This window comes from Sander lucioperca, chromosome 17, assembly GCF_008315115.2.
Source record: "Sander lucioperca isolate FBNREF2018 chromosome 17, SLUC_FBN_1.2, whole genome shotgun sequence".
In the NCBI taxonomy this organism is placed as follows: Eukaryota; Metazoa; Chordata; class Actinopteri; order Perciformes; family Percidae; genus Sander; species Sander lucioperca.
This window is the reverse complement of record NC_050189.1, coordinates 30,643,206-30,670,508: the sequence shown is the minus strand read 5'-3', so window position 1 is coordinate 30,670,508 and position 27,303 is coordinate 30,643,206. Positions and strand designations below refer to the sequence as shown.

Sequence of the window (27,303 nt, the reverse complement as noted above, 5' to 3'; positions counted from 1 at the left end):
ATTGCTTCTTATAGTAGTGTTAGTGTGTTCTGGGAAATATGGTCCTATTGTTTTCTTTAAAGCAGCAGTAGCACATAAATACAGGAACTCCGACGGTCCAAAGGGGGAGGCGTATTCTCCAGAGGAGGAAGGCTCACTTCAGCAGTTTAATTTACAACATTCCTCTGAGCCAAATCAGAAGGAGATGTAAACACAGACGTCATCTCATTGGTCTCGCTGAGGGGAACTCTGACAGGCTGGGATGTAAGAAGTGGCAGCAGTGGAGTAGCTGGAAACATGGCTGTGTGTAACTCTATACTGTGGCGTGTCTGGCCTACTTTGATCCTGTTGTGGGTCTGGATGTGGGAAGTCGGCTGTGACATACAACACCAAGCAGAGGAGGGTGAGTGCTCAGGTGTATTCAAATTAAGGATTGCTTTTTTTAAATTAATGTATCCAACTTTAACATGCTTATGTGATGGTATGATCATGTATTTAAACTCTGAGGTATATTCCAGTGGACTTTGAGAGGGTTTGGCAGGGAGTGTTCCAGGAAAAAAAGTCATTTTTGTCACTGGAAGTGATAAAAAAAGTACTGTGTAACTTACAGTGGCGATTTTAGACCCATTTTAGGGGGGCTCAAGCCCCCCTAAATTTCATCTCAGCCCCCCTAAAAATTATAATATTAAACAAAATATATATATTTAATCAATTTTGGTGCTTCAAGTTAGAGTTTGCGAAATTGTCTGTTAGTAATAGAGGACAAACAATTACAGGTTCAAAGAAACAGGTTTAATATCCTGTGTCGCTGTCGCCAACGCTATGCACCTGTAACCCAGTCAAGGGAAGTTTTATTTTCTATTGATTTATTGTTTACACCTCATTATCAATTCCTTTGATTCTGGTAGTCCATACAGGGACTTTCGTAGTTTTTTCACATGTTAAATATTTTTAATTTATCTTATACTGTTGTAATAATAAATACATATATGCATAGTTATCCAGTGAAATTACTGATTTAGCAGTGGGGGGTTTAACACTTTTGCAAGGCACTGTATCCGTGTCACATTCTCATTAGGGGCTGAGCCCCCTTAAAGGTTGGATCCTAGAATCGCCCCTGGTAACCTATAATACAGACAGTTACTGTATTGAAGTCCACACCGCTAGAGTCTTCAAATATTATATTGTATATTATATTAAAAGTTGGGGATTCACTGATGCATAGTGAATCAGTTAAAAAATCGATATAAATGTGTAAAGATTACAAATGGTTGAGATAAATGCAATTTTTAAAACGGCCTAGGGCTTAATCTACTTTGGATTTCACTTGTTTGACTTGAGACGTCACTACGTCTTCTAAGTTTTTTATTGGAAGAGATTTATTTATTTAGTTATTTTGACATGGGGTTTGATTAAGAAATCTGATTATGAAATTATTATTACATGTTTGTTATTCATGATAAAACACAGTTTCCATGTCACTTTTGAGAAGAGGTCACATTTGTTGTTTTTGCAGATTTCTATATAAATGAAGGGAATGTTTTCAGTCATTTGTCTGCAGCTCATTCTGTTAAAAAAAAAAAACGTGAGGAAATCATGAGTTGAGTGCATGGTTCCCTTATTAAGAGTGTGATTTTCTTTTGTGCAATAGGCAGAGGTGGAAGTATTCACATCTTGTAAGTAAGTTATGCCTCCAAAATTATTAAAATGACACCAAGTATTTACAGCAAAACATAATGATTGTATCAAAAGTAAGTAGATGTAGTAGATAGTTGAGGTAGACCTAATTTAACCTACATTATACTGAAGAGTAGTTTACCTAAAAACACTGCATCATAATCTGTATCCAACATGTTTCGTCTGTAAAAATTAAATCTGTAAAGTAACTTTGTACAGCTGACAGAAACATGTAGTGGAGTAAAACGTACAATATTTCCCTCAAGTACACAAGCAACTTTACTTGGTTACATGTAATACTTATTATACAGTAAACTACAACCACCTTTTTAGAATGATGTACTGAACTAATTCATAGGTAAGACATATAGAACTTCTTAAAAATTAAAGTCATGCAACCAATTAACAAAATATGCAATCATTTTATTTAATCATTTTTATTACATATTCTAAAATGTACTTAATCTTGACCTATCAAGGGGTAAAATGGTTGAAATATTTGTGTTGTATTTTTTAAACCCATTTCTTTCACAGTATATTCCATGTATGTCTCTTAACTGTTACGGATAGCCTCAACTCATTTATGTGTGAAACAATGTATATTTGACGTTAACACATTTCTCCTTTAACTGAAATATTCTCATAAGATTTCCATTTTGTGAGAGCAAATGTAATCCACTGAAATCTACCAAAAGATGTGTTTATCATGAAAGCGGAAGCAAGGGCGTCAACCAGCCTGATGAAGACAAGCTGAAAACACTTGGGAAATCAGGGACTTTTCATAGAGCTGTCTCATACTGAACAATAGCCTACACTGTGACGCAAAGTATTGTTCCAGTCCTAATCTATATGTGTACAATTACAATTGCTCATGCTGCTGTTGGATTTTCATTTTGGAAAATGTCTGTTATGCATGATTCCACAGAGTAACAGAGTTGACTTTCTCTCTTTTTCTTTGGTTAGTGGAGATTTTCAATTCTGACAATGAGACCATTTTGCGATGGAATTCTGACCCACTCAAAAAAGTAAGTTGGGTTGCTGAGTGACACATTTTCATTTTTATTATAAGGCTTGTATCATGTACAGTGAAAACACTGTTTAATTATTCGCTGAATAATGACATAACAACAGTTTGCCCTAATTGTTAATTGCTAACTGTACGAATGTGTGTTAATGTATATATATACTATACTCTGTATTTTGGCAATATGTAACTGTATAATGTGTTACATTAATCACATATCATTTATTTAAGCAATTTAATGACATTTTTAAACAATTTAAATAATGGTATGGAAGTACGGTAGCTTGTGTTTTATGTAAAAAAAAAATATTTGGAGAAGAAGAAAGAAATTTGGTTTTCAACTATTTTACAACACAGTAAATTAATAATGGAATAGTCTTCCAGTTTGAATAACATGGAAAACAGGACTGGCTGATATGCAGTTTAATTATCATATTATGCATACCTTATTATTTAAATACCCTATTTATTTGCCACTGATATCTTCTGGGTTTAGACTTTCGCTAGTCTGGATCAGTGGAAGTACATTTCCAGGCTAAAGCCTGAGAGGATGTCGGCAATTCGAAGATTTGGACCGTGCAACAAGGCAGGCCTGCTTGGCTCTTTCAGGGAATGATTGTAAAGATTTACAAATAATATGTTTACGGCATTTAGTATCTAACTAGGACGTTATGAGACAGATTGGTGGGATTGCTGTGTACAAGTACACACGGCAAAACAACGTGTATCCAGGTATTTTAAATAGATCACGTTACTGTATTGTGTGAACAGTTAACTTCATTTAACATTGTATGTGGCATTTCTTTTGCGGGGTGCAAATGTTCCACCAAAACAAGTTCCTTCCTGAGACTATTTCGCGGAGCCACCGCCACTGCGTCCGGAGCTTAGCACTGCCCAAGATGATTGTGATTGGCTTAAAGAAATCCAAACAACCCAGAGCGTTTTTTTTCTTCTATCCCAGAATGTGTGTGTGGTATAGCCAGACCTTACTCCACAGAGCTGTGGAGATAGGTCTGACAATGCGAGACTTATCTTGTACAGACTACAGAGGTTGCCCAGTCTTATCAGGGTTTTTGTGTGTACCTGTAGTTCTTCTGCAGATTTTCACTCATGTTCTCTTGCATCTTTCCTATCATCCCAGTGGAGTGAAATTCGGCTAACATTGGGCAACCCGAGTCCAGTGCCTGTGCTGCAAGCTTGTGGAAAAAGGGAAATGAAAAGTATTTTAAGCCAGTGGATGGAGCGGAAAGATTCCCACAATCTACTGATGGATATTTCATTTGCCCAAGAAGAAGAGCTATCTGGTCAGCTCAGCTCGCTACAAGTTCACCTTTTTGACTCAGACACACCAATCCCAAGATTTATAAATGGTTGGAAAGTCCTGGACCTTAGGGCCTCCGAGCCATTCCCTGTCAAAGTCCTTCAAGACCAAATGTCAAGCCACCTGAAGCGCAGCCTGGCTCTGAGCCTGGGCTCAGTCAGCCGCAGAGGCTTCCAGCTGGCCTTCTCCTACTCAGGAACATGTGTGCTGATAACATCCATCAGACTGTACTACAGGAGGTGCCCTGACACCGTGGCTCACCTGGCCCTGTTTAAGGGGACGGGGGCCGCGTCAGGTCCCTTGACGGGTTCCTGTGTGAAGGGAGCTGTGGAGGTTTTCCCCCCGGTTAGAGAGTGTAATGTGGACGGAGTATGGGGTCCACTGCAGGGGGGGTGTACCTGTGAACCCGGCCACCAAGTCATGAATGACACCTGTCAAGGTACGGAGATGATTTTTCTGTTATTTAATATTTTTCATTTGTAATTTATTAGGTTAGTTTAGTTTATTTTGAACATGTTTAAAACATTTATAATATATATAAAATAAAATTAACAGATAAATAAGAACATGTACGTACATCTCAGCACAATCTTCCAAAATTATTGTAAGTAATTCAAATAAGAAATTCCCATATTCAAAAAGGAGTAGGAAGAAGTTAAAAAAAAAACCTTTTCTGGTCCTACCCCCTTTTTCTATTTTTATACTTTAGTTAAATACAAAACATTTTGATGCTTCACTTATTTATACATGTTTACATACACATACATGTACCGTACAGTATATCTACCTACCTACACACAATTCTTGATTACCAATTAGGCATTCAACAATAAGTAATCTTCACAGTCTTCACATTGTAGTCACATACCAGACAAGTGTCTGTCTTGCACAACAATCAATATCAGAATACAAGTAAGTTACAGCTTGCACATGTTCTGATTTAATGAAGAAGGAAAAACATACTCCTGAGATTAAAGTTAATATTCAGAGTTTAAGGTCATAATTCTTAACTGTAATTCTTTTTTCAAAAAATTCGGACTTTACATTCAGGCATTAGATTTTCTAAAATTTCTGGGATCAATCAGAATTCAGATATTTTTGTTTCATCTGGCACTTATCATCTTCCATACATATTTGCATGTTTATTTCTTTATATTACCAGAAAAAGAAACAACAACATCATCAATGCATGTTTGTTTTAATTTAACTGAAATTCATCAACATACAGATATTATTCAACAAACACACTGTTATAAAGAATATTTCGAGGCAACAGACTTCCATTCGAATTAACTTACCTAACTAACTTACCGAAGTTAAAGTAACTCAAATCTGCTGATTGTTTTACAAATGAGCTTGGATTCCATTTTAATCTTAAGATTTATAAGTTTTAATCCTCATGACAGCTTTAGCAGTCACAATAAGCCCAAAGCAAGGCCAGGCAATTTATTGATATAGCACAATGCAGACACAAAGGCAACTCAAAGTCCTTTACATGCACATAAACATACAAAACAAATACAACACAAATTCTAAATTATATAAAGTACATACATGAATAATAAGTAAATAGTATTCACAATACGTTTGAAAAATATATCTTTTTAAAAAGAGGGATAGGCTATGTTTTGATTTTGTCTATGTTTTTATTAATGTTTTTTTTTTTTTTTTTTTTTAACCTAATATGTTAAAATTAGGTTAAACAACTCCAGTTAGTTATATATCTAAAGAAGGAGGGGACTCAGTTAAGAGCAGAATTCTTTCAATATGCAAGGAATTGGTATCTTGTATCTGCATAGTTTATATCCTCGACATTCCACTTCCAGGATTGCCCCGTTGCTGCCGGAAATTCTGCCTTAAGTCATTTTTTTTGACCGGATTTCCTTTACTCAACGCTTCCTTTGTGTTGGAATTCTAAACTCCAGTTAACTGCTCCTCATATCTCTGCAGGGTAAATCCAGACAGCTAGCTAGACTATCTGTCCAATCTGAGTTTTCTTTTTTTTAAAGATTATTTTTTTGGGGCATTTTAGGCCTTTATTTTAGGACAGCTGAAGAAACGAAAGGGGAGAGAGAGGGGGAATGACATGCAGCAAAGGGCCGCAGGTCGGAATTGAACCTGGGCCGGCTGCGTCGAGGAGTAAACCTCTATATATGGGCACCCGCTCTACCAACTGAGCTATCCAGACGCCCCCAATCTGAGTTTTCTGTTGCACGACTAAAACAACTTTCGAACGTACACCCACCGGGGCTCCGTGTAGAGCTTAGCACCGCCCAAGACAATTGTGATTGATTTAAAGAAATGACAATAAACCAGAGCACGTTTTTCTCCCATGCCAGCATCGTGTGTGGACGAACCAGACCCTCCTCCGCAACGCTGTGGAGGAGGGTCTGGTAAAGTGAGACTAGTAGCGACATGAACTGCCACAGATGTCACCATTTATTTTTGTCCAAAGTTTCTGCAACAGCTGGCAGCTGAACAAGCAACAAGTCATGTGCTGACTCATCATTTCTCTGGACAAGTATCTTGGATAGACTCCATAGATGACTTTCACATCCTCTTCACCATAATCATCTTCCTTCTCAGTTTTACATATTTCCTGTGCACTGCTCAACAAATATTCTTCCTTCTCTCATGGTTTCTTTACTTAAAGCAGCCTTAGGGGTGGTGCCTAGCAGCTACATTGTTCACTCTCCCCTCTGACAGAAGAGCATTAACAACATGACAATTTTGATCCTCTTTGGGCCATATTTGTAGTTGAAGTTCACCTCTTTGGAACCGTGATTATGCTAAAAGACATGTCAATAGTCGGATTACTAGATATCCTAAGTGGGCCAGACATGTGTAGTTTATTGCTTTTATTCCTTCGAAAAAGTCAAATATCTCTGATTGTATTATTGCATGTCTCATGTAGTCTGTTCACTTACAGTTTGGTCAACACAAATGTCGGAAAGAACATCAGAAATGTTAAAAAAAGCGTCAAAAACTTCGAAAAAAGTGACAAAAACTAACTGGGTCAAAATATATTGTGAACCTAAACTGACATGGGGGCCAGATCAAAATTTACGAGGTGCCATCATTTTTTTTTCTTTGGCTCCTATTGAGCTCCCTAGCTATAAAATACCAGCTATTTATCGGAGGATATTGTTGCAGATATATCAGTGTTGGTGTGTATGGTGGCCAATGAGTAACAAGAAGAGTCGGTGCAGAAATGTCATGAATATGTTTGAGGTCATTTAAAAGGAGTCACCATTACATAGTTTATTTTTACACTGTAAAATGTGCTGGTCACTATATATCTTAGTTACAGTTTTTAAAAAGACAAATAAGGGATCCCTTTATGAAAAAAATGAGCTGATGTCATTTTCATAATTTTTAAAATAATAATAAATCAACGTAATACAGTAAATAATAATGACTCTGCCCTAGCATCAAAATTTCTGTAAATGCCAAAAAACATATTTTTCACTGTAGCTGGGGGTTTGGTGCCTTGCTCAAGGGCATCTCAGTTTTGGTAATGAGGGAGAATTACGTGCTGCTCTGTCATTTTCCTGGCAAATAACTCCAGTCCTCCAGACGTTTAGGTCTGGACAAAAGTGTTAGACAAAAATAATGGATTCTGCACTAGTGAAACAAATAGTACAATATTCGTCAACGAACCTTTTTCACGGACGAAAACTAAATAAAAACTAAATAAAAAGTCAGATATGATGACGAAGACTGTGACGAAATATAACAGACACTTTAATCAACAAATAAAAATGACATGAAAATGTTAGGGAGGGACGAATGGAGAAGAGATCCAATCAGAACCACTATTTTTTGTGGGACAAGTTGGGAAGAAATCCAATCAGAGCGAATCTTTGAGGGTAGGTTGATTTATGCGGAAGCAGCAGAGCCATTTCAAAAAGCCGCGGCAAATGCAGGCGCAACAGCTAAACAAACGCAGCAGCAGTTACACAGGAGGACGAGTTTGCAGAACTTTGCACAGTTTCGAGGACGTTTTCACAACAGTAAGGTTGTTTACATTATACTTAGTTGTGTTTAGTTGCACAGTTTTAGTTACACAGCTTTGGCTGATTTCAGTTGACTTTGCTTGTTAGAAACGCGCTAACGTTTTGCAGTGCACCCGGTCCGAGGGCAATGACATGTCTCATGAACAACAGGAATGTCAGAGCTAGGTCTAGGATGAACCGTTAAATCTGTGTCTGTATTGCATATTCAAACCTTAATACCATTCCATAACAGACTGATGGATACTTCAAATGACCAAAAATTCTGGAGAAACATTTAGTCAACTAAATCCTCTGTAGATTTAGTCGACTAAAATCTGCTAATATTTGGTCTGCTAAAACTAGGCTAAGACTAAAAGACTTAAGACTAGACTAAGACTAAAACTCTTATGATATTTAGTTGACTAAAACTAGACTAAGACTAAAAGATTTCAGATGACTAAAATAAGACTAAAACTAAATGGTGTGTTATTCAAAAGACTAAGACTAAGACTAAATCAGAATTTGCTGTCAATTAAAATTAACACTGCTATGCATGTCTTCATTGTGAAAGGAAACACGGAGAGAACATGCAAACTCCACACAGAAAAGCCCAAGAAAGGCACAAGCCTGGACTACAGGTTTCAAAACCAGTACTCTGCCTACTTGCTGTGAGGCAGCAGTGCTAACCACTGAGCCGTCGGGCCAACCAAGAGAATATTATAACCACATTAGAAAATAAAGGTTTTACAAACGCTACTATTATCAGTGGTAGGAAAGAGACATTCACTACTGTATTTCTATTTTACCAGGATGTAGGATGGGCTACTACAAACCAGCCAATGAGAGTGGAGGATGCCGACTGTGCCCACCGAACAGCAGGACACATGGGGAGGGATCAGAGAGGTGCGACTGTCTACAGGGTTTCAGCCGCCTGCCAGCGGACCCCGATGACCTTGGCTGCACCAGTAAGAAACATTCAGTGGGTTTATTGGAATATGCAGGATTAGACAATAATGGTCCCATATTGTAAAAAGTGAATTTCAGTGTCTTTTATTATAAAGCAGGTCAAGGTGCTGTATAAATCCTGCATCATTTATCAAGTATTTAAGTATCAAAATGCTCAATCCACAGAGAAATGCACACAGCCTGTATTCAGAAACTGTGCCTTTAAACGAGCCGTCAGGACTTCCGTACATTTGTGATGTCACAACTTTACTATAGAAAGTGGCGCAACAGTGCTGTTACAGTCATTTCCCGGCTGCAATAACGGTGTAGAGACTCTGAACGCGCAGATGCAGAAGGTCCAGAAACGCTGACCAATCAGAGAAGACTGTGCTTTTTCGGGAGGGGATGGCTTAAAGAGACAGGCGCTAAAACAGAGCGTTTTAGACAGAGGGTGAATACAGGTAAAAATAATGTGTTTTTTGAACATTAAATCATGCAAACATGCAACAAGTAGGAACCTGAAAATGAGCATGATATGGGACCTTTAAAGCCTATGTGAAGTTTGGCACCCCCAACCCCCCCCACACACACACACACACACACACACACACACACACACACACACACACACACACACACACTTATAGATTCAGAAGAGACACCATGGCAGACTGACAGCCGGACACCACTTGTCTTATTTTCCCACTTGTTTGTGTCATTCCATGTCTGCTATCATGAATATGATGCAGGCACGGATGGTGATCTAATGTCATTCTAATGACATATTTTGTAGATTTTCTAAGCATGATTTCTAAGCATGTTTTGCTTCCCTGTCTTGTCCTCCACAGAGCCGCCCTCTGCCCCTGTGAATCTAACAGCCCATCATCATAATGACTCTGTGCTGATAATGACATGGGATCCTCCCCATGACCGGGGAGGCAGACGGGAAGTAAAGTATTACATCAAGTGTGAGAAGAAGGCAGAAGCTGGCAGTCGGTGGGAGGCATGTGGGGACGATGTGGTCTTCCTGCCAGCCTCAGGAGGGCTGACCAACACATCAGTCAGCATCACAGAACTGAATCCACAGCACGACTACAGACTCTCAGTGCAAGCCTGGAATGATATATCCACCCTGCCTGGGGCGCCACTATCATCCACTGCCACTGTTACTATGCATAGATGTATGTAAGATGTAGATATGTAAACACATTAGAAAGTCCAGGGAAAGTGAACAACAGGGAAGAGGCAGCCAGTGTGGTGGGAAATAAACATGTGAGGGTTCAATTCTAGCTAGGTGAAAGAGTTAGCTTGCTTATTGGACTATATTTTCAAAGAAACCCAAAAGACATTCTTCCTCTTACAAAAGAAAAATGGAACTCATACGCAGTTTAACACACTCTTAAGCAATTCACTATACTCAGGGGATTTGTTGCTACAGCCTTGATCTGGCATGACCATAATACAAAATAAATAGCATTGTACCATCAGTGACGTCACCCAGTGGTTTATGGACTGTAGTTTTAAAGCCTTGAGTTTGGCAATTTGGCTGTCGCCATCTTGTTTTTTTAGAAACAGAACGTGGCGGTTTTCGACGAGAGGGGGAGCTGGGGAGGACGACGGGGCAAAGCAAGTGTTGTTTATAGTTGCAATGGCGCTGTGCTAAGCTAAACACTAAAGAGGAAAAGTTGGCAATTTTCAACCCTTCTGAAGCAAGTCATCCGGTGGAGGTTGACCGGCAGGTAAACACGGACCTCCGGGTACTGCCACCATTTATCTGCATGTATGGCAGTATAGAAAATCGACAAACTTTCCTTTTTTTACCAGCTTATGCTAGGGGTGGCTAGCTAGCTTAGTTGGAAGGACGCTGAACAAGGCATTTTTAGGCGACCAAAGTGTTCCAATTAACTTTGAGGAAGTGAAAACATGCACAGACAATACCCAAAAGCTAGTTCAGGTCTATTTTAATGGTTAGCATTGCTAAGCCTCTGTCCTGATAGGTAGGTAGCCACGCCCCTAAAGCACCCCCTGCTTTATTGTCTATTTTAAAATAAATGGGACTTTAATTTACAAAATGAACATCATGTTGTATTGACGAAGACTTGAAACTAGCTATTGAGGCCATAAACTGATTATGAAAATGATTATTGAGGTACCAAGTCTTATAGACATCTGTAGACACAGACTTCTTTTCGCAAACAGTGAAGTCAACCACTGCTGGAAATTAGATAGAATGCACTTCCGCATTGGCTTCACTTTTCAGACGCGAAACCTTCGTCCATTATTTTTACAGTCTATGGGTATGACAAGTAGCTTATGGTGGCCAATGTAAGATAATGTTAGCAAACTTTAAATAGGCATTGCTTTGTGATTGATAATACTGAGTCAGTTTGCTGACTTTATGACTCTTCTCCCATTGTGCCACTGCACAGGAGTACATATGTTTGCTTTAAAGCGCCACTGGGTACTATAACAAAATTAGAAACTGCATCTCTTAGTAGATAGAATTTCAAAGGTACTGTAAACGTCTGAGCCAAAGGTAACACTTCTGTGTTCTTACAGGGAAAGTTCTACCTGTGGTGATCAATGTGACCCCGGGCTCAAACATCTCCGAGCCTGCAATAGTGCCAGCTCCTCAGCAGCAGAGTCGCTTCTCCATGTGGCTGACAGTTGGTGTTTTATTTGGGATCCTGCTGCTCATGGCTGTAGTTCCCATTGTTGTGTGTGTCCTGCGCAGCAACTACATTAAACTCAGGTAATGGGACCGTCCATTTCTATTTCTTTGGCCTACTGCTTTAAAGTTACTGTTAAGGAATTTGAAATTGACAAAAATAATTTCATAATTTACGTTTTGATGTGTGGGAACCCTCAAACACAGTTAGGTTCACATAAGGTGATGATGACTAAATGTTATGGTTGTATATGTGTTTCAGTTTCCTGTTTTATTTTGTAGTCTGTTTTTCTCCCGTGTCATGTCTTGTTTTACTTCCTGCCTTGTGTTTTCCCGCCTTTGTTATTGTCTGCCCCACCCTGGGGCCCCTTTTTAGGAAGGAGGTTTAACAAACTCTGAGTCTAACCCTGATGTCTGAGTTGATTGACCCTGAGATGGGAAACTCTGAGTTTTCGGTTCCAGAACAGCTGATTTGAGTTGGTTCAATCAACTCAGAGTAGGTTCACTCAGAGCTAAGCGCATACACCACCACTATAAAAAGGCAGCATGAATGGAACCATGATACTACGATTCACCATGGTAACAACCACAGACAAACTTGTCGGCGAAAATACTCATGTGCAAAAACAGCAAGTTTGAACATATTTCGTTAAAAAAGCAACACAGCGGCTGCTGCAAAAGAGGGAGAATTTGCGTGGGAGAAAATTGCGGCTAGAGTAAATGCGTAAGTTCCAATATACTGTATTAATATCATATTTAATCATAAGTATAATATTACTGGTGAAATAGTATTGAACCTATAATATATTTCATTTAGGTGCAATCTTGCGGGCAAAAAAGTACTAGGCCTACTAATCCCATTCTGAGGCTGCAGTACCATCATTAACAGAATTATAAGGGTTTACATCATTCACCTGCAATACTGTGGAACTTCTTTTTAATAGCTCTTACTGGTTTGTGTCCAGGGAACACTACAAAAACGTTTAAAACACGTTTCAGAGCGAGTCACACTCTTCTTACAGCACTTTGCTACAGTGGCTTTACTAATACGCTCCGCATCAACAATGTTATAAAGAAAACTGCCGTTTGCAAAAAAACGTAATGCGACACAAATAATCTGCTGTGATGTAAGAGCATGTCCACGATGGGTGATGTTAGTGATATGAGGACGGATGAGGTTATGTAGGATACATAACTGATAGACTGGGAAGAAAAACGATACCGCTCAAATAGGTAGTTATCTGGAAATAAAAATGCATCTATAGTCGGGGCCTCAATATCATCTCCTGACGTATGTTTAACTCTCTGCGAAGTAATACAGCTTCTTCATCAACGGGATAGTTGACAAAAGGAAATGCCATGTTTTGAGAAAAAACATATAGTCTGCCTAACATGGTTAATAAAACAATCCTGTTTTTTTATTCATGCAGATAAACTGCGCTAAAATGAGCCTGATACAGACTGAATGAATGAATGAGGAAATGAAAGAGCGCTGTGTGAGAGGGAGGAGACTGAGAGAAACTCAAGGTTTCCTGAAGAAAACCTGCTCCCAACCAGGTTAGGTTCACAGACTCAGTTACCATAGTAACTGACTCTGAGGTTAAGTTACCTCTCTTTCTGAAACGAGCTGGAGTTACCCCTCTCTCTCAGGTTTAAATAACCTCTCTTTCTGAAACAGAAAACCCAGAGTTTCCCTCATCTCAGGGTTAACAAACTCAGAGTTTTCACTAAACCTGCTTTCTGAAACGGACCCCTGATGTGTTTCACCTGTTCCTGAGTCCTCGTGTCACATGTTCCTTGTTTCACCTTACCTCTTGTATTTAGTCTCTGTGTTGTCTTTGTCTAGTGTCAGATCATTGTTCTGTTTTGGATTGTGTGTGTGTAGGCTACCTTTTTGTCTCAGTGTTCCTGTTTCTTGTGATTCCTGTTTTTTTTACTTTGTTTTGGACTACTGCTGTATTCAGGACTCCTTTCGTTTGTATGGATTTTATGGTATTAAATCCTCAAGCTCACCACTGCCTGCTGCCTCTGCATTTGGGTCCGACATTCTCTGAATCTCATGACTGATGAAAAAACTTTAAGTTATCATTTTCCTACAGGTCTGACCCGGAAGGAGAGCTTTTGCCGATGGCTGAATTTTCCTACCGACGTCCACAGGAGGTGGAGGCTGCATCTGAGCCCGCCAACAGTAAGCATCATATTTCATTTTTTTGTTTGATACTTGAAAGGTGTAAAAAAACATTTTATTAAGTACAGGAAAAAGCACATATACTGTAGTGTCATTTGGTACTTTCAGTCGACTGTTTGTGATTCATTGAATTAATTATATCGTAAAATGTCTTCAAAATACAGATGTAGAAAATACAGATTTATAAGAGTTATTACATAATTGTCTGTCTTTTTTTAATTTTTTTTAAATTTTTTTTATTTATTTTTTTACATAATAACACTTTCTTTGTTTAACCGCAATTAATTGCTACATTAGCTAAGGTCCTAAGAGATATGACTGTTGATTGTAATTGGTGATTTTATTCAGATATGCCAAATTGTGATTATATAAGTGATTATTGGTCAGACTGTTGAGCTAAAGCTATGCTTGTTGGTGGCACTTGACCACATACACGTTCATAGCAACAAAAATGACGAGGCGATTTACAGTTAGAAACAGTTTTATGATAATAAAGAGGCGTGGTTTACTTCATAGGCTGTGTATTTATGTTATTACAATATATGGGTCACATGACAGTGATATAACCAAAAGATGTATCCTGGGATTCATTCAAAGTAATACATAAGTAATTAAATATTATTAAATTTGACTGAAAGAGACAATTATTTTGTTAATTGCAATTATTTCTGAGACAATTAATTGTACAGCAACATTTGGAATTGTTACAGCTCTATCCTTTGATTTCCTATTTGTTTCAGGGAGTGAGGGTGTGGTCCAGTTGTTGGAGGGGCTCAGCGGCAGGCTGCTGGACAGTCTTAAGGAGGTCCTGGTAGAGAGAAACAAGCTCACCCTGGGCAAGGAGCTTGGTAAAGGTCAGTTCACGATTCCTCATTACAAATAATCCTGTTTTAGCTTCGCAGGACCATTGTTATGCAAAGATGTCTTGAACCCTTATACAGTACACCTGATTGGTTAAAGCAGCCCAGTTGACTTTCATGCAGGAGAGCAGAGTTCATGGCTGTTTAGTGGGACGACACTATCTCACAATGCATAATAACAGTGAACAAGGGACATTGCTAACCAAATCAGCTGCCACTATGTTTGACCACCAGAATGACCTAAATACTAGGGGTGGGGGAAAAAATTGAGAGTGATAACATTTAGTCCTGCTTTTCTGTTCTACAGGAGAGTTTGGCTCAGTCTTTGAAGGGGTCTTTACACCAGATGAAGGCTTGGACATCAAGGTGGCTGTGAAGACCATGAGAGGTGTGTTCTGATATCAAATCCTTTATCAGAACTCTACTTTACTCTGCTACTTCTAATTTTTGTAATTTTTCTCTGTCCCACGCATCTAGTTGGAATCCACAGCCAAGAAGACTTACATGAGTTTTTGAGAGAGGCAGAGATCATGAAGAACTTTGATCATGAAAATGTGGTCGGACTACTCGGTAAGATATACTTATGCTGAACCCTCCGGTGTTTTCTATTGGACTATAATAACATGTATCTTAAAGGCAGGGTTGGTAATGTTGAAAAGCTAGCAAAATTTGAAAGTAGCGTCTCCTCGGGCCTCCGTCTAACCCCTCCCCCTGCCCTCGGGGCTCCGCCCACACACAGATGTGCACGAGCTCCGCTGCAGAGCGGAAGAAGGACCGCAATTTTACTTCAAGTCTCATTCACCGGTAAGCAGAAATTTGCTCTTTGCGCACCACTAGGTAGGGAGCAGAGGAAGAGAATTAGTCCTATCCTGTTATCTCATTGGTTGCGCTTTAAAAGGTCAGCGGCATCCAACGTCAACATTGAAATAATTTGAACTTTGAGCAGAAATCCTGAGTGGTGTGCCACACCAAAGGTAGCGCTGTGCCTAGTTGGATGGCACGGCTCTTCCAATAGGAAAACAATGGCACAGCCAAGCAGAGCAGTTTTACTGCGGATCGTGTAGGCGGCTTTAGCCTTAAACAGACCATAGTGTCACAGCTGCTCTCTGCCTTTGTCATATACTTTCCTGTCAGTTCAGTCCCTGCCACTCCCTTCTGCCCTGCAGTAACCCCTGTGTTTATGCCATTCCACATCACTTGACCTCCCCCTGCACACCTACACAATTGTTCCCACTTCCCCTTTAGCCTTGCAATATATATCCTTGCCCACTTCCATTCATTCCCCACCAGATTGTCTAATGTGCTTGCTACTTAGTGTTCTAGCTTTCATTGCTGCCTGTCTGATCTCTGCCTGTTTAAACAACTGCCTGCTTTTGGATTTCTGTCCTCTTTCCCTGATCCTTAACTACTACGTTGGCTTCTCTTACTACTTTTTTTACTAATACTTACTACTGTCTGTTTCATGCCATGAGTAAAACTAAACTTTAACTTTACCTTCTATGTCTCTGAGTCCTGCTTTTGGGTCCAAACATGGTTTTACTGAGCCCTTACATATAGCAACCATGTAAGTATGAATAATTCTACCACATCATATTAGATCCATTCATAAATCAATCCATGTTCCACCACTCATACGGGTTTGGGTCACAATGGCAGCAGGCTAAGCAAGGAATCCCAGATGTCCATCTCCCAAGGAACACCTTCCAAATTTTTCTGAGAACCCTTTTCCTAAGCCAAATGGGATACAGTATGTAATCCCTCAAGCTTATGCTTGGAAAATCTCCACACGAGGTCCTGATCAGATGCCTGAACCACCTTTACCTGACTCCTTAGTGAGAATCAGCTGCTACGCTGAGCTTCTTCCGGATGTCTGAACCCCTCACTCTATAAGCCCAGTAACACTGCAAAGGAAACAAATCCAAAGCTTAGACTGTAGCAGAGGGTTAGAAAGTAGAATCAGATGAAAAATGACAGAAACCTTTCAGCAAGTTCCCCAAATCAACATATGTTTACAGTCAAGTGACAAAGCCCTCTTACGGCTGTAGTTAATAATTTGCAGCCCGCAAAATTAAACTCCACATACAATATTAAATGAGCTTAACTTTTCACACAATACAGTAACGTGAGCTATTTAAATTAGCTGGATACATGGGGCACAGGCCTGTCTTATTGCGCGATTGAAATTTTCTGCAAAATCTGCCATTTTCAGCGTGTAGCTGGCTAGCTTGAAGGTTTGTGTTGTTTCCAGAAGCAAACAGAGTTTTAGACAACACAGAGAGCATCCTGCGTGTGAGCCACGCGCCGGATGTCTGTATCCTGGAAATTCTTCCGTTGATCCAGACTATAGGTCATGACCTCATATAATAACTTCTAAAGACTTAACCAAGTTATAAATAAAGCTCAAACATTTATAAGCTAAAATACTCTTTTGCATTATTAAATCACTTGACAGAAAGTCAGATTTAGGATAACTAAAGTAAATCTGACACAGTTTGTGCCTGGCTTTAGATCAGGGGTCTTCAACGCTTTTTAAGTACTACATATATTGTAAAAAATGAAGTAGCATATTAAACTAGGCCCACAATAACATGTAGGACATCCTAAAGCCTTTAGTGCATAGAATACTAAACTATTAAAATAATAATTGTCGGAATGATTTTATAAATCATCTTTTAATGTTCCACATACATGTGGCACAGTGAATCCTTAGGATGAACTGTATCTGTGGATGGCTACCTTAGTGACTACCTTACCTATAGGCCAGTATGATTATCATCAGTGGGGAGTTATATTTGCTAATATGTTGGATTCATGTTAAGACATTTAAAAATGTTGAACAAACTTAATAATGTGGCCGTTTAGCTCAGTTGGTAGAGCGGGCTCACATATACAGAGGTTTGTTCCTCGATGCAGAAGGTCTAGGGTTTGAATCCAACCTGTGATGGGTTTCCTGCATGTCTCCCCCCCCTCCCCTTTCATATCTCAGCTTTCCTATCCAATAAAGGCAGAAATGCCCAAAAAATTTGGGTGAGATGTTGAAGATCTCTGCTTTAGAGGCAATGTAGTCTATATCCACAACATTCCACTTCCAGGATTGCTCCGGTGCTGAGGGAAACTTTTCGGCCAGATATCCGTCACCTTCCGCTTTCTTTGTGTCTCTGGTTGATTTATGATGACTGCTTCTCAGATCTCTGCAGGGTAAATGTAGACAAGCTAGACTATCTGTCCAATCTGAGTTTTCTGTTGCCTGAGAAAAACAACTTTTGAACGTACACATGCTCCACTAAAACAAGCTCCTTCCCGAGGCTATTTTGGCACCATTGCTCCATCCGGCACCGCCCATGATGATTGTGATTGGTTTAAAGAAATGCCAATAAACCAGAGCGGGTTTTTCTCCCATCCCGGAATGCTGTGTGGACTAGCCAGACCTTCCTCCACAGCACTGTGGAGGAAGGTCTGGCTAGGTCTGGCTAGACTAGAGGCAATATAAAGGTTTGATATTGTACCCACAGACTTAGTTTAGCCTTCTGTCCTCTACTGCAGCAGCAGCAACAACAACCTTGTGACAGATATGTGTGTGTGTGTGTGTGTGTGTGTGTGTGTGTGTGTGTGTGTGTGTGTGTGTGTGTGTGTTTTTGTCCTGCAGCGGTTACTTTACAGAGAGAGCAGGACTGTCCTCTGCCTGTTCCTCTGGTCATCCTGCCTTACATGAAACACGGAGACCTGCGCCGCTTCCTCATTGCTACACGATATGGCGAAATTCCTATGGTGAGATGCAGTCTGCACATGCATGTACATAAATGGGGCTAATTGCACCGTCAGCACATGCTGACATAGACAGATACACACAAGGACAACCCATAGAAGATTGGTTTGAAATGATGTTGACATGATAAACAGCATAAAGAACAATTACATTACATTCTTGTTTTTGTAGCTTTTTGAGCACATTTTTGTTTCCCAGAAAGTAAAACCTTTTCATTTTGGTCCCTTTATAGTCTCCATAGCCCTCCAGACAAAATATCAACGTTTTACACATGGATATCAGAAACCAGAATTAGGCTGCAATTAATTGTTTAGACGTGCATTAACGGCTCAACAGCTCTAAGACTAGCTAAAGAGTCAAATCCAGGAGCAGCTAGTTTGAGTTCTGCATGACATTTATGGCTGATTGGACAAAAACAAAACCACAGTTTATACTATCAAACCCTATTTTACAGCTCTGTAAAGATATCCTGCTGGTCAATCATTTCATCCACTGTCTTGCGAGGTAAACAGTAGAATTTTATGTTACATTACAAAGTGGTCTTCATCAGGACTGTGTGCTTGTGTGTATTTGTATTCAACAAAACTCGCCTCGCTGCATGATGTTGAATTGTGCTGTGGCAAACTGAGCCAGGGTCAACTGATGCTTTTCTGTGCTGTAGCCATCTGTGTTGGAACACCAGTGTTGTAATGTAACAAAGTACAAATACTTCACTACTGTACTTAAGTAGAATTTTCACACATCTGTTCTTTACTTCGTTATTTATTTCCAGAAACCTTTCCTTTTACTCCACTACATTTCCTAAATAAAATGTATACTTTTACTCCACTACATTTCCTAAATAAAATGTATACTTTTACTCCACTACATTTCCTAAATAAAATGTTTACTTTTACTCCACTACATTTCCTAAATACAATTGTATAATTTTACTCCACTACATTTCCCCTAAGCATCTTAGTTACTCGTTACTACAAAATAAAATCAGAAGAAATGTGTTACACTGGAAAAAAAGCAGGTTTGGCAAATCATTGCTCCTAAATTGCCAAGATACTGCACACTCCATTCCAGTTGGTGACCTTTTGTTGCCAAGCAGCAAAAAAAAAAAAAAAAACAAATCTAAAGAAGAAGAAGAGGAGGAAGCATAATGACTGATAGTGTCATGAAAGCACCTGGTGCAGGCTCTGCTGCCATGGTAACAGATGCTGATCACCCCGACAACAGTGGTGATGACGATAATGTTACACACCTTTGGCCATAAAGTTCATAATCAAAGTTTTTTTTTTTTTAACTTTTTTACTTCTAATACTTAAGTACATTTAATATCAGAAAAAATTACTTTTGATACTCAAGTACAGTAAATATCAGATACTTTAAGACTTTTACTCAAGTAATATTCTAAAAGGAGACTTTAACTTCTACCAAAGTCATTTTCTGGTAAGATACTTGTACTTTTACTTTTACTCAAGTATTGCGTTCAAGTACTGTATATAAGACTGTGGAACGCAAAATAAATGAGGAGGCAGTGTTTTTATCTCAGCTGTCTGTACACGGCCATCGTAAGTTTTTGCATATGTAATGGGGGATGCAATTAATATTGCAGCCTGTAGAGGTCCCTAGTGGGGCTTTAGACTTCAGACTGTGTCTCAGGCTCTGTCTGGGTGTCATGTGTGGTTTACCCTTCAGTAGGTTAAAAAAAAAACTTCCTGCAATATTTATTTTGTCAATGAAAACTACGACAAAAGCATATTTGTTGATGGATTTTTTTCAAAGAGACAAACAAGATGATAACTAAATAAAATAAAAAGAAGCCTTTGAACTGAAACACCCCCCCATAGTGGGGGGCACTATGATTAAGTGTACTGCAATTAAAAACGAATATGAACAGAACAATAATATGAAAGGCGGACAAAAGGGACATGTGAATATTATAATGCAGCCTTATTCAACAATCTGCATGCATTTGCAGAATCACACCGTAACAGCTCCAGATTAGTAAAACAGTATCCTCCACCAGCCAAAAAATCTCTTCTGCAGAAGTTAATTTAGCTGCTTGGAGTAATAAACAATATCTCACACTTCAGAGGTCTTATGTCTTTTAGAAGGAAAAAGTAACACATTTATGGGCTTAATTAATTGCTTGTGTAGTATTCTATTATTATTTCATGTATATTGTTTCCTATTATTTAATGTATACTCTGTATGTGTGCTGTGTGTCTGATATTTTGCTGCTGCAACACCGTTATTTCCCATTTTTTGGGATTAATAAAAATCTATCTATCTTAATGAATCTGCAATCCCATTGAAAATTGGACTATTAGTAATAAAATACCTGGGACAAACCCCAGAAACACGCAGGAGCATGCTGATATAAAAAAACGGCAAGCAAATGTTAACACAACTTTACTTTCAGCTGGCTATTTTTGTGTGTATTTTTTTTTTGTATCTATTAATGTACATTCTTTGTTATCCAAAGTTTTAGCTGGTCGTCCTGAGCTAAACCCAGGCAGTACATTTGTATTTTAGTGAACAGCCTGGCGATGGATGAGAACTACACCTGTAACCATAGTAACGTATCAAAGAACGTGACTGCTCTAGCTTCATAACGCCTATGAAAACAGAAATCTAAAATTCATGTAGAAAATGAAACCGATAACAGTGATCAAATAACAAAAATGTGATTTTGTAAAAAAAAAAACTATACGTTCTCTTTACACCACCCGCACCTCCACCACACAACATGCTTACATCTGCACGTGTGTATGTCCAAAAATGTAAATACATCACAGAATACACCTCTTCTCTGCCCCTTCTTGCAGTTTGTGCCCCATCAGAGTCTCCTGCGCTTCATGATTGACATTGCAGCGGGGATGGACTATCTGAGCTTGCAGGGCTTCCTGCACAGAGACCTGGCTGCACGCAACTGCATGTGAGTCCATCAGAGGGAGACATTGAGAGGGGGGGGGGGGGCTTCAAATGAACGACTCCTTGTCCGTATATGACTGTGTCTCTGTCCTCAGCCATTGGTATTCAGCCATGGCTTGTATCCGGGAAGGAAGCTGCTTAAAATGTTAATAAAGCAGACCGAGGGCCTCAGTAGAGACTAGTTTAGGGACAAAATATAGAAAAAAAACGTCAGAACTCTCATTTCGTTTCATTGATCTGACTCCAGAGAGCATAGAGAGCTGAAGTCCCTCCCCTTCCGGTGAACCACAATGGGACCTTATTTCGGGAACAATATGTACGGTAGTGAACGGGTAGAGCGATTAATCAGGGTGTGAGTTGCTGGGGGGGATACGTGGGATTTCCCCCTTTCTGGTCTACATATTCCTGTCTCTGTTGAATTATTTTTATCCCCGGTGGGGACAGAATGAACCCCCCCCCAAAGTGATCAATCCTACTTCACCAATAGACCATATATTATATACCTAAAACAGAAGTATGTTAAACTGAGTAGCAGTTGCTGGTTGTATTTAGCTGCTACAGAGCAGCGGCAGTTGTTTAGCCGCCTATAGGTGACTGTGAGATGGGTACAGACACCGCCACATGACGGTCCTTTCAGGGGCCGTGATAGTGGAGTTTAGCCAGAAAAACTGAGCGTCATGCGGCCATGACAGTTAAGTTTAGGAACCAAAACGACAAGTTAAGTTAAGGAAAAAGATCGTGGTTTGGACTAAGGCATTCCCAAGGAACGAACAAGCATTTCCTGGGTGAGAATTTTTTTTTTCACCGCTAAGTGACCTCCGCCCTCCGGCTTGAAAGCGCTGTGTTTTATGTTGACACTACGTTTCATTTTGAGATTATTTCCCATTGAATATTGAAGTTCATAAATACGTGTTTTGGCATGGCTGACTACCACTATCCATGGTATTTCAAGGGGGATTTAATTCTTGCGTGTTTTGTTTTGTTGTGCATGATCAAAAAACATCCACCCCCCCTCTGCTTGTTTCACAAATCGCACACAGCAAATAATGATGATTCGGTTTGAATTGAGCCATAAATTACACATATGATGTTTGTCAATTTAAAAGCTTTTTTTTTGCGAGGGAAGAAAATCAGTTTGTTGTAGGTTTTTCGTAGTACCACTTAGTTTTGTGTGAAACCACTCAGTAAACTACATATCTCGTCTTGCACGATATACGTCACCTTGTCGTAGCAACCTACAGTCGTAAAACTGTTGAGTATAAGACTGTGAAAATACGTAGGCTAATTGGAAAGACTACTAACCCCAAAGTCCCATACTTGATGTCTCCCTGAGGCTACGATGCCGGTGTGTTTCGCACCGGGATGTAACGTTACTCACACCAGCAACAAATGGTGCTCGTTCTTTTGTTTTCTGACTGATGAAAAGACGCTGGATGAAACACATCAAGTAAGATAACGTTACATGTGTTGTAGTCTGGCATTGCCAGACCTTCATCCATAGAGCTGCGGAGGAGGGTCTGGTATAGTCCACACAGCATTCCGGGATGGGAGAAAAAGAACGTGCTCTGGTTTATTGGCATTTCTTTAAACCAATCACAATCGTCATGGGCGGAGCAACGGTTCCGCTGCAGAATAGCCTCGGGAACTTGTTTTGGTGGAACATGTGTACGTACGGTCTGGATTTACCCTGCAGATATCTGAGGAGCAGTTAACCATAGTCCTCAGAAATCCACCGGAGTTTAGAATTCAAACACAAAGAAAACAGAAGGTAACGGACATCTGGCTGAAATGAGGGACATCCGGCAGAATTTGCGGCGGCACCGGAATAATCCAGGAAATGAAACGTTGTCGATATAGACTACATGTGTTGTGGAACATTGCTAAACTAGCTAGCTAACAAGCAAGCCAAACAGCAAACAAGGTGACGTATATTGTGTGAGACGATAGATGTGGTTCACTGAGCGGTTTCACACAAAACTAAGTGGTACTAGGACAAACCTCGTCATATGTATAATTCATGACTTGGAGGAGGGACTTTACCTCTCTATTGCCTTACCTGTCGTGATTATGCAAATGCATTTTTTTTCATCCACAGGCTGGGTGATGACCTTAGGGTGTGTGTGGCTGACTTTGGCCTGTCCAAGAAAATCTACAGCAACAATTATTATCGTCAGAAAGTAGCTATCCGTGTGCCAATCAAGTGGATGGCCATGGAGAGCCTGTCTGAGTCTGTCTACACCACCAAAAGTGATGTGGTGAGTTCAGTGTCCGTGGAACGACACCTTTTTTTCGACAGGCACATAAAAATCATCTTTGAAAGCAGAGATAAGACCCTGATTTCTGGATTGTGATATTTACTGAACGTCTGAATTTGTACGTTGAGTGTGTAAAAAAAACAAAACAAAAAACATGCCGCCATAATCTGGAATAATGTTTGTCTTTGTCGCTACTAGTAGTGTTTCTGTGCTTTGTGCTTCTGTCTGTGCTTAACTGCAAATGTGTTTTAATGTGCGTCTGTGCACGTTTACCTGTGTCTATATGCTACTTGTGCTGTGTTTTTCTCATGCCATTAACCTGCCAGCTGTCATGATCTGGAATAGGGGTTGTGTCATTTTACTTGTCTATGCTCATGTGTTCTTGTTTTATGCTTAAGTGTTGCATTTTTGTAACTTATTCAGTTTTTTTTAAAGAGCCCCTATGATGCTTTTTTAGATTTTACCCATCTTTTAGTGTATTATATAGATTTTTGTGTATGTATAAAGTACAAAAAACACATTTCACTCCCAAAAGAGCTTTCTATCCCACATACAGCTCTTTCTCAACTGCCTGAAAACAGCTCTATTAGTGATGTCACTGATTGAGAAAGCCAGCCCAGTTTTTCATACATGCTGCCCATTGGTGCTGCCTGAGCAAGCACAGCCTGCCCAGTGGCTTGTTTGAATTTGGTTAACCAATCACAACAAAGAGGGCCAGCTGACCAATCAGAGCAGACTGGGATTTTCAGTTAGGCGGGCCAAGAGCTCAGACAGAGGGCATTTCTCAATCTGTTCTTTTATGGACTTGTGTTCTTGTGTCCCTGTGAAACGTCATCTTCTGTGGCCAAAGTACTGTCCCAATACACAAGTTCGCATTTCGCCAAGAACAGTTAAGATTCCCAGAAATGTTTACCGAGGATGCATTGGTTGGTTATCTTCTATGAACTTGGCAGCACCCGTATCCCAACATTCATTTCGGCATTCAACGAGGGTCAGGTTTCCGGTACATAGACAGACCAACAACGGGACAATTTTAACAATTTTCGCCATCTTATTCATCACTAAATTCACTTCTGAGAATGTTTTAAAATAAGCGCAGAAAATACCGAAAAAAGGGACAAAACGTTGGGAACAACATGTTGGAAAAGTGAAAAACCGACAACAACTTCAAAAACATCAGAAGAAAACGTCAAAGGCGTTGGAAAAAGCGTAAGAAACATCGGAAAAAGCTATAAAAATGTTGAAAAAAGCGAGCAAAACGTTAAAAAAACAATCACAAAAACATAACTATAAAGAACTTTGAAAAAAGCAACAAAACATTGAGAAGTGACAACAGAAGTGTACACTCAGAAATAGAAGTACCATTGAGTACCTAATGCTTCTCTTTCATTTTGTACTCTCAAATTAGTCAAAAGGTACAGTTCTGACCTCTTAAAAAACAATACTGTACTCTTAAGAGTACATGTCAAAAAGTGTACCTGTAAGTACAGAAATGTTCTTGTCTCGAACCTCCATTTTTGTGTGTGTTGTTTTCATGGTCGACGGGAAGAACAACACAAGGGCTAAATAAAAATGAAAAAAAAAAGAATCTATATCTATACTTACTGATTTCCTGTCCCTGTCCTGTCAGTGGTCCTTCGGGGTGACCATGTGGGAGATTGTGTCCCGGGGGAGGACTCCCTATCCCGGGGTTCCCAACCACGAGCTGCTGGAGCTGCTGCTGACCGGACACAGGCTCAAACCCCCCGAGGACTGTGACCACAAACTGTGAGTTCCTGTGCTCCTTCAGGGACATATCTCATTTCCTATTTTGATGAGTATTTAAAATATGAACAAAAAGCTGGGCATACAATAAGTTATTTGATATTGTATTCATGTTATATTGATAATAGAAGGCATTAGGTGTACGGCTTGGCAATATATCAATGTTATATTGCCATCAAAATATATAAGGCTAGATATCGTCTTACATTTTGGATAACGTAATATCGTGATATCAGAATCAGAATCAGAAAGCAGTTTATTGCCACATTAGTGGAACTACATGGAATTTGCCTTGGTGATTGGGTGCATACATACAAACAGACAGACATATTCAACATTAATAAGAATAAACAAGAAATACTGAAACAGAGACAAATATATACAAAATAGTTGTTTAAATAGTTAAAGCACTGTGTGCAATAGGCAGATGTATAGTCCAGGATTGAGGTTAGTGCAAAGTGTAATGGCTAGGGGGGGGGGGGGGGAAAACATACAGTAAGCCCTAGTATACAGCAGACTGTTAGCAGTCCCCCACTTTTCAAAATCCGGTTTGTGTCCCCTATTTTATGCAATAAAGAAAGTAAGACATATTTTTCTTATACATAGTTTATAGTAGTATTCTTTCTGGCATAATTTATCATTATGGTCAACCTAATTATTTTCTGTATTTTGTATCACCTTCGTCCCTAATGAATTTAAAAATGCAGGAAATGGGATTGAAATTGAAAACATTTTTCTGGCAGATGACTATCACCCCAATGTATAGTTATCTATAGCTCACCCTGCCTCCTCCCTCTTCTGTCTCCATCTCACCCCAAACACAGGTATGAGGTCATGCAGAGCTGCTGGGATAAGAGGCCGACCCACAGGCCTGGCTTCGGGGAGCTGTGTGAGACACTGAAAGGTCTTCTGTCGGAGCTGCCAGTGCTGGAGGCCAGCCAGGAGGCCAGCTACATCAACCATGGCCTGGAGGTTGCCGCTGCCGCTGCCGCTGCCTCTCAGGATCCACAGACAGATTCTGGGGGGAGATGGGAAAATGTCTACCTGCCTACTCCTGTGGGTGCTACTGCTACTGTTGCAGCAGCAGCCAGTGATGAGGATGTGGAAGTAGATGATGGCTACCTTAAGTATATTACTGGCTCAGAAGTTAAGGGGGATGCTAATCACTAACAAAAAGACTGTTTTTATAAGTTACAAAATGTAATTCTGTATCAAAGTGGACTTCTCATGATCTGTGTGAGGGAGAGGCATAGATTTTGTGTGTGTGTGTGTGTGTGTGTGTGTGTGTGTGTGTGTGTGTGTGTGTGTGTAAAAAACGCTCAAAGGCATTTCCAGGCTGGAAGAGGACAGCCAGGGGTGGCACAGGCTCCCCTCATCTCATTGACCACCATGGCTGCCCCCTGTACTAAATACTGAAATTATATGTTGATATAGAGTGAGTTACAAATTTTTTTTTTGCACTTTTTTTATTTTTGTATATTTGTATTGCATATCTGTTACTAGAAAATATCTGTTACTAGAAATGGTACACAAGTTTATAAAAGTCTATTATTTTATTACATGAAAAAGGTTCAACAAAATCTGCCACAAAGAACACCGATTTTATGAAAAATTATAGAATTTGATCTAGCAAAACACAACACATTTGACATGATGGTAGAAATAAGAGTTTAACTCTTTACTTGTGATTTGAAATACTTAAGTGAATATTTTAGCTTATTGATATTGAGTTGACCTATGATAATTATGGCAATATAAATTGTGTTTATATCACCCAGCCCTAGCAGCTGCTTGAAAAAAGTTAAGAAACTATGAAACTGTATATCCTTTTGTCTTCAGAGTGCATGCTACTGTATAGAATGTAGTTGTTTTTTTTTAAACTTACTTTTTTATGATAAACTACAACTCCCAGCGCCACTCTAATTCTCGATTCGTC

General features: G+C 39.6%; 1 protein-coding gene across 2 annotated transcripts; it reads left to right on the top strand.

Annotated features, from left to right (window-relative positions):
• Nucleotides 1-132: 132 nt before the first annotated feature.
• On the top strand, nt 133-27,284 carry si:ch73-40a2.1 (tyrosine-protein kinase receptor TYRO3). 2 transcript variants are annotated; one of them, XM_031290615.2, is made up of 15 exons: nt 133-382; nt 2,620-2,681; nt 3,822-4,440; nt 8,806-8,961; nt 9,790-10,122; nt 11,501-11,693; nt 13,709-13,797; nt 14,538-14,651; nt 14,965-15,045; nt 15,135-15,227; nt 18,304-18,425; nt 21,243-21,352; nt 23,444-23,603; nt 25,234-25,370; nt 26,192-27,284. In XM_031290615.2, exons 1-15 carry the CDS (start codon nt 277-279, stop codon nt 26,535-26,537), a joined length of 2,721 nt encoding a protein of 906 aa, XP_031146475.1. In that variant the 5' UTR covers nt 133-276; the 3' UTR covers nt 26,538-27,284. The 2 variants fall into 2 exon arrangements, with proteins under 2 accessions (XP_031146475.1, XP_031146469.1); XM_031290609.2 differs by having other exon boundaries at nt 2,620-2,690.
• Nucleotides 27,285-27,303: the final 19 nt, after the last annotated feature.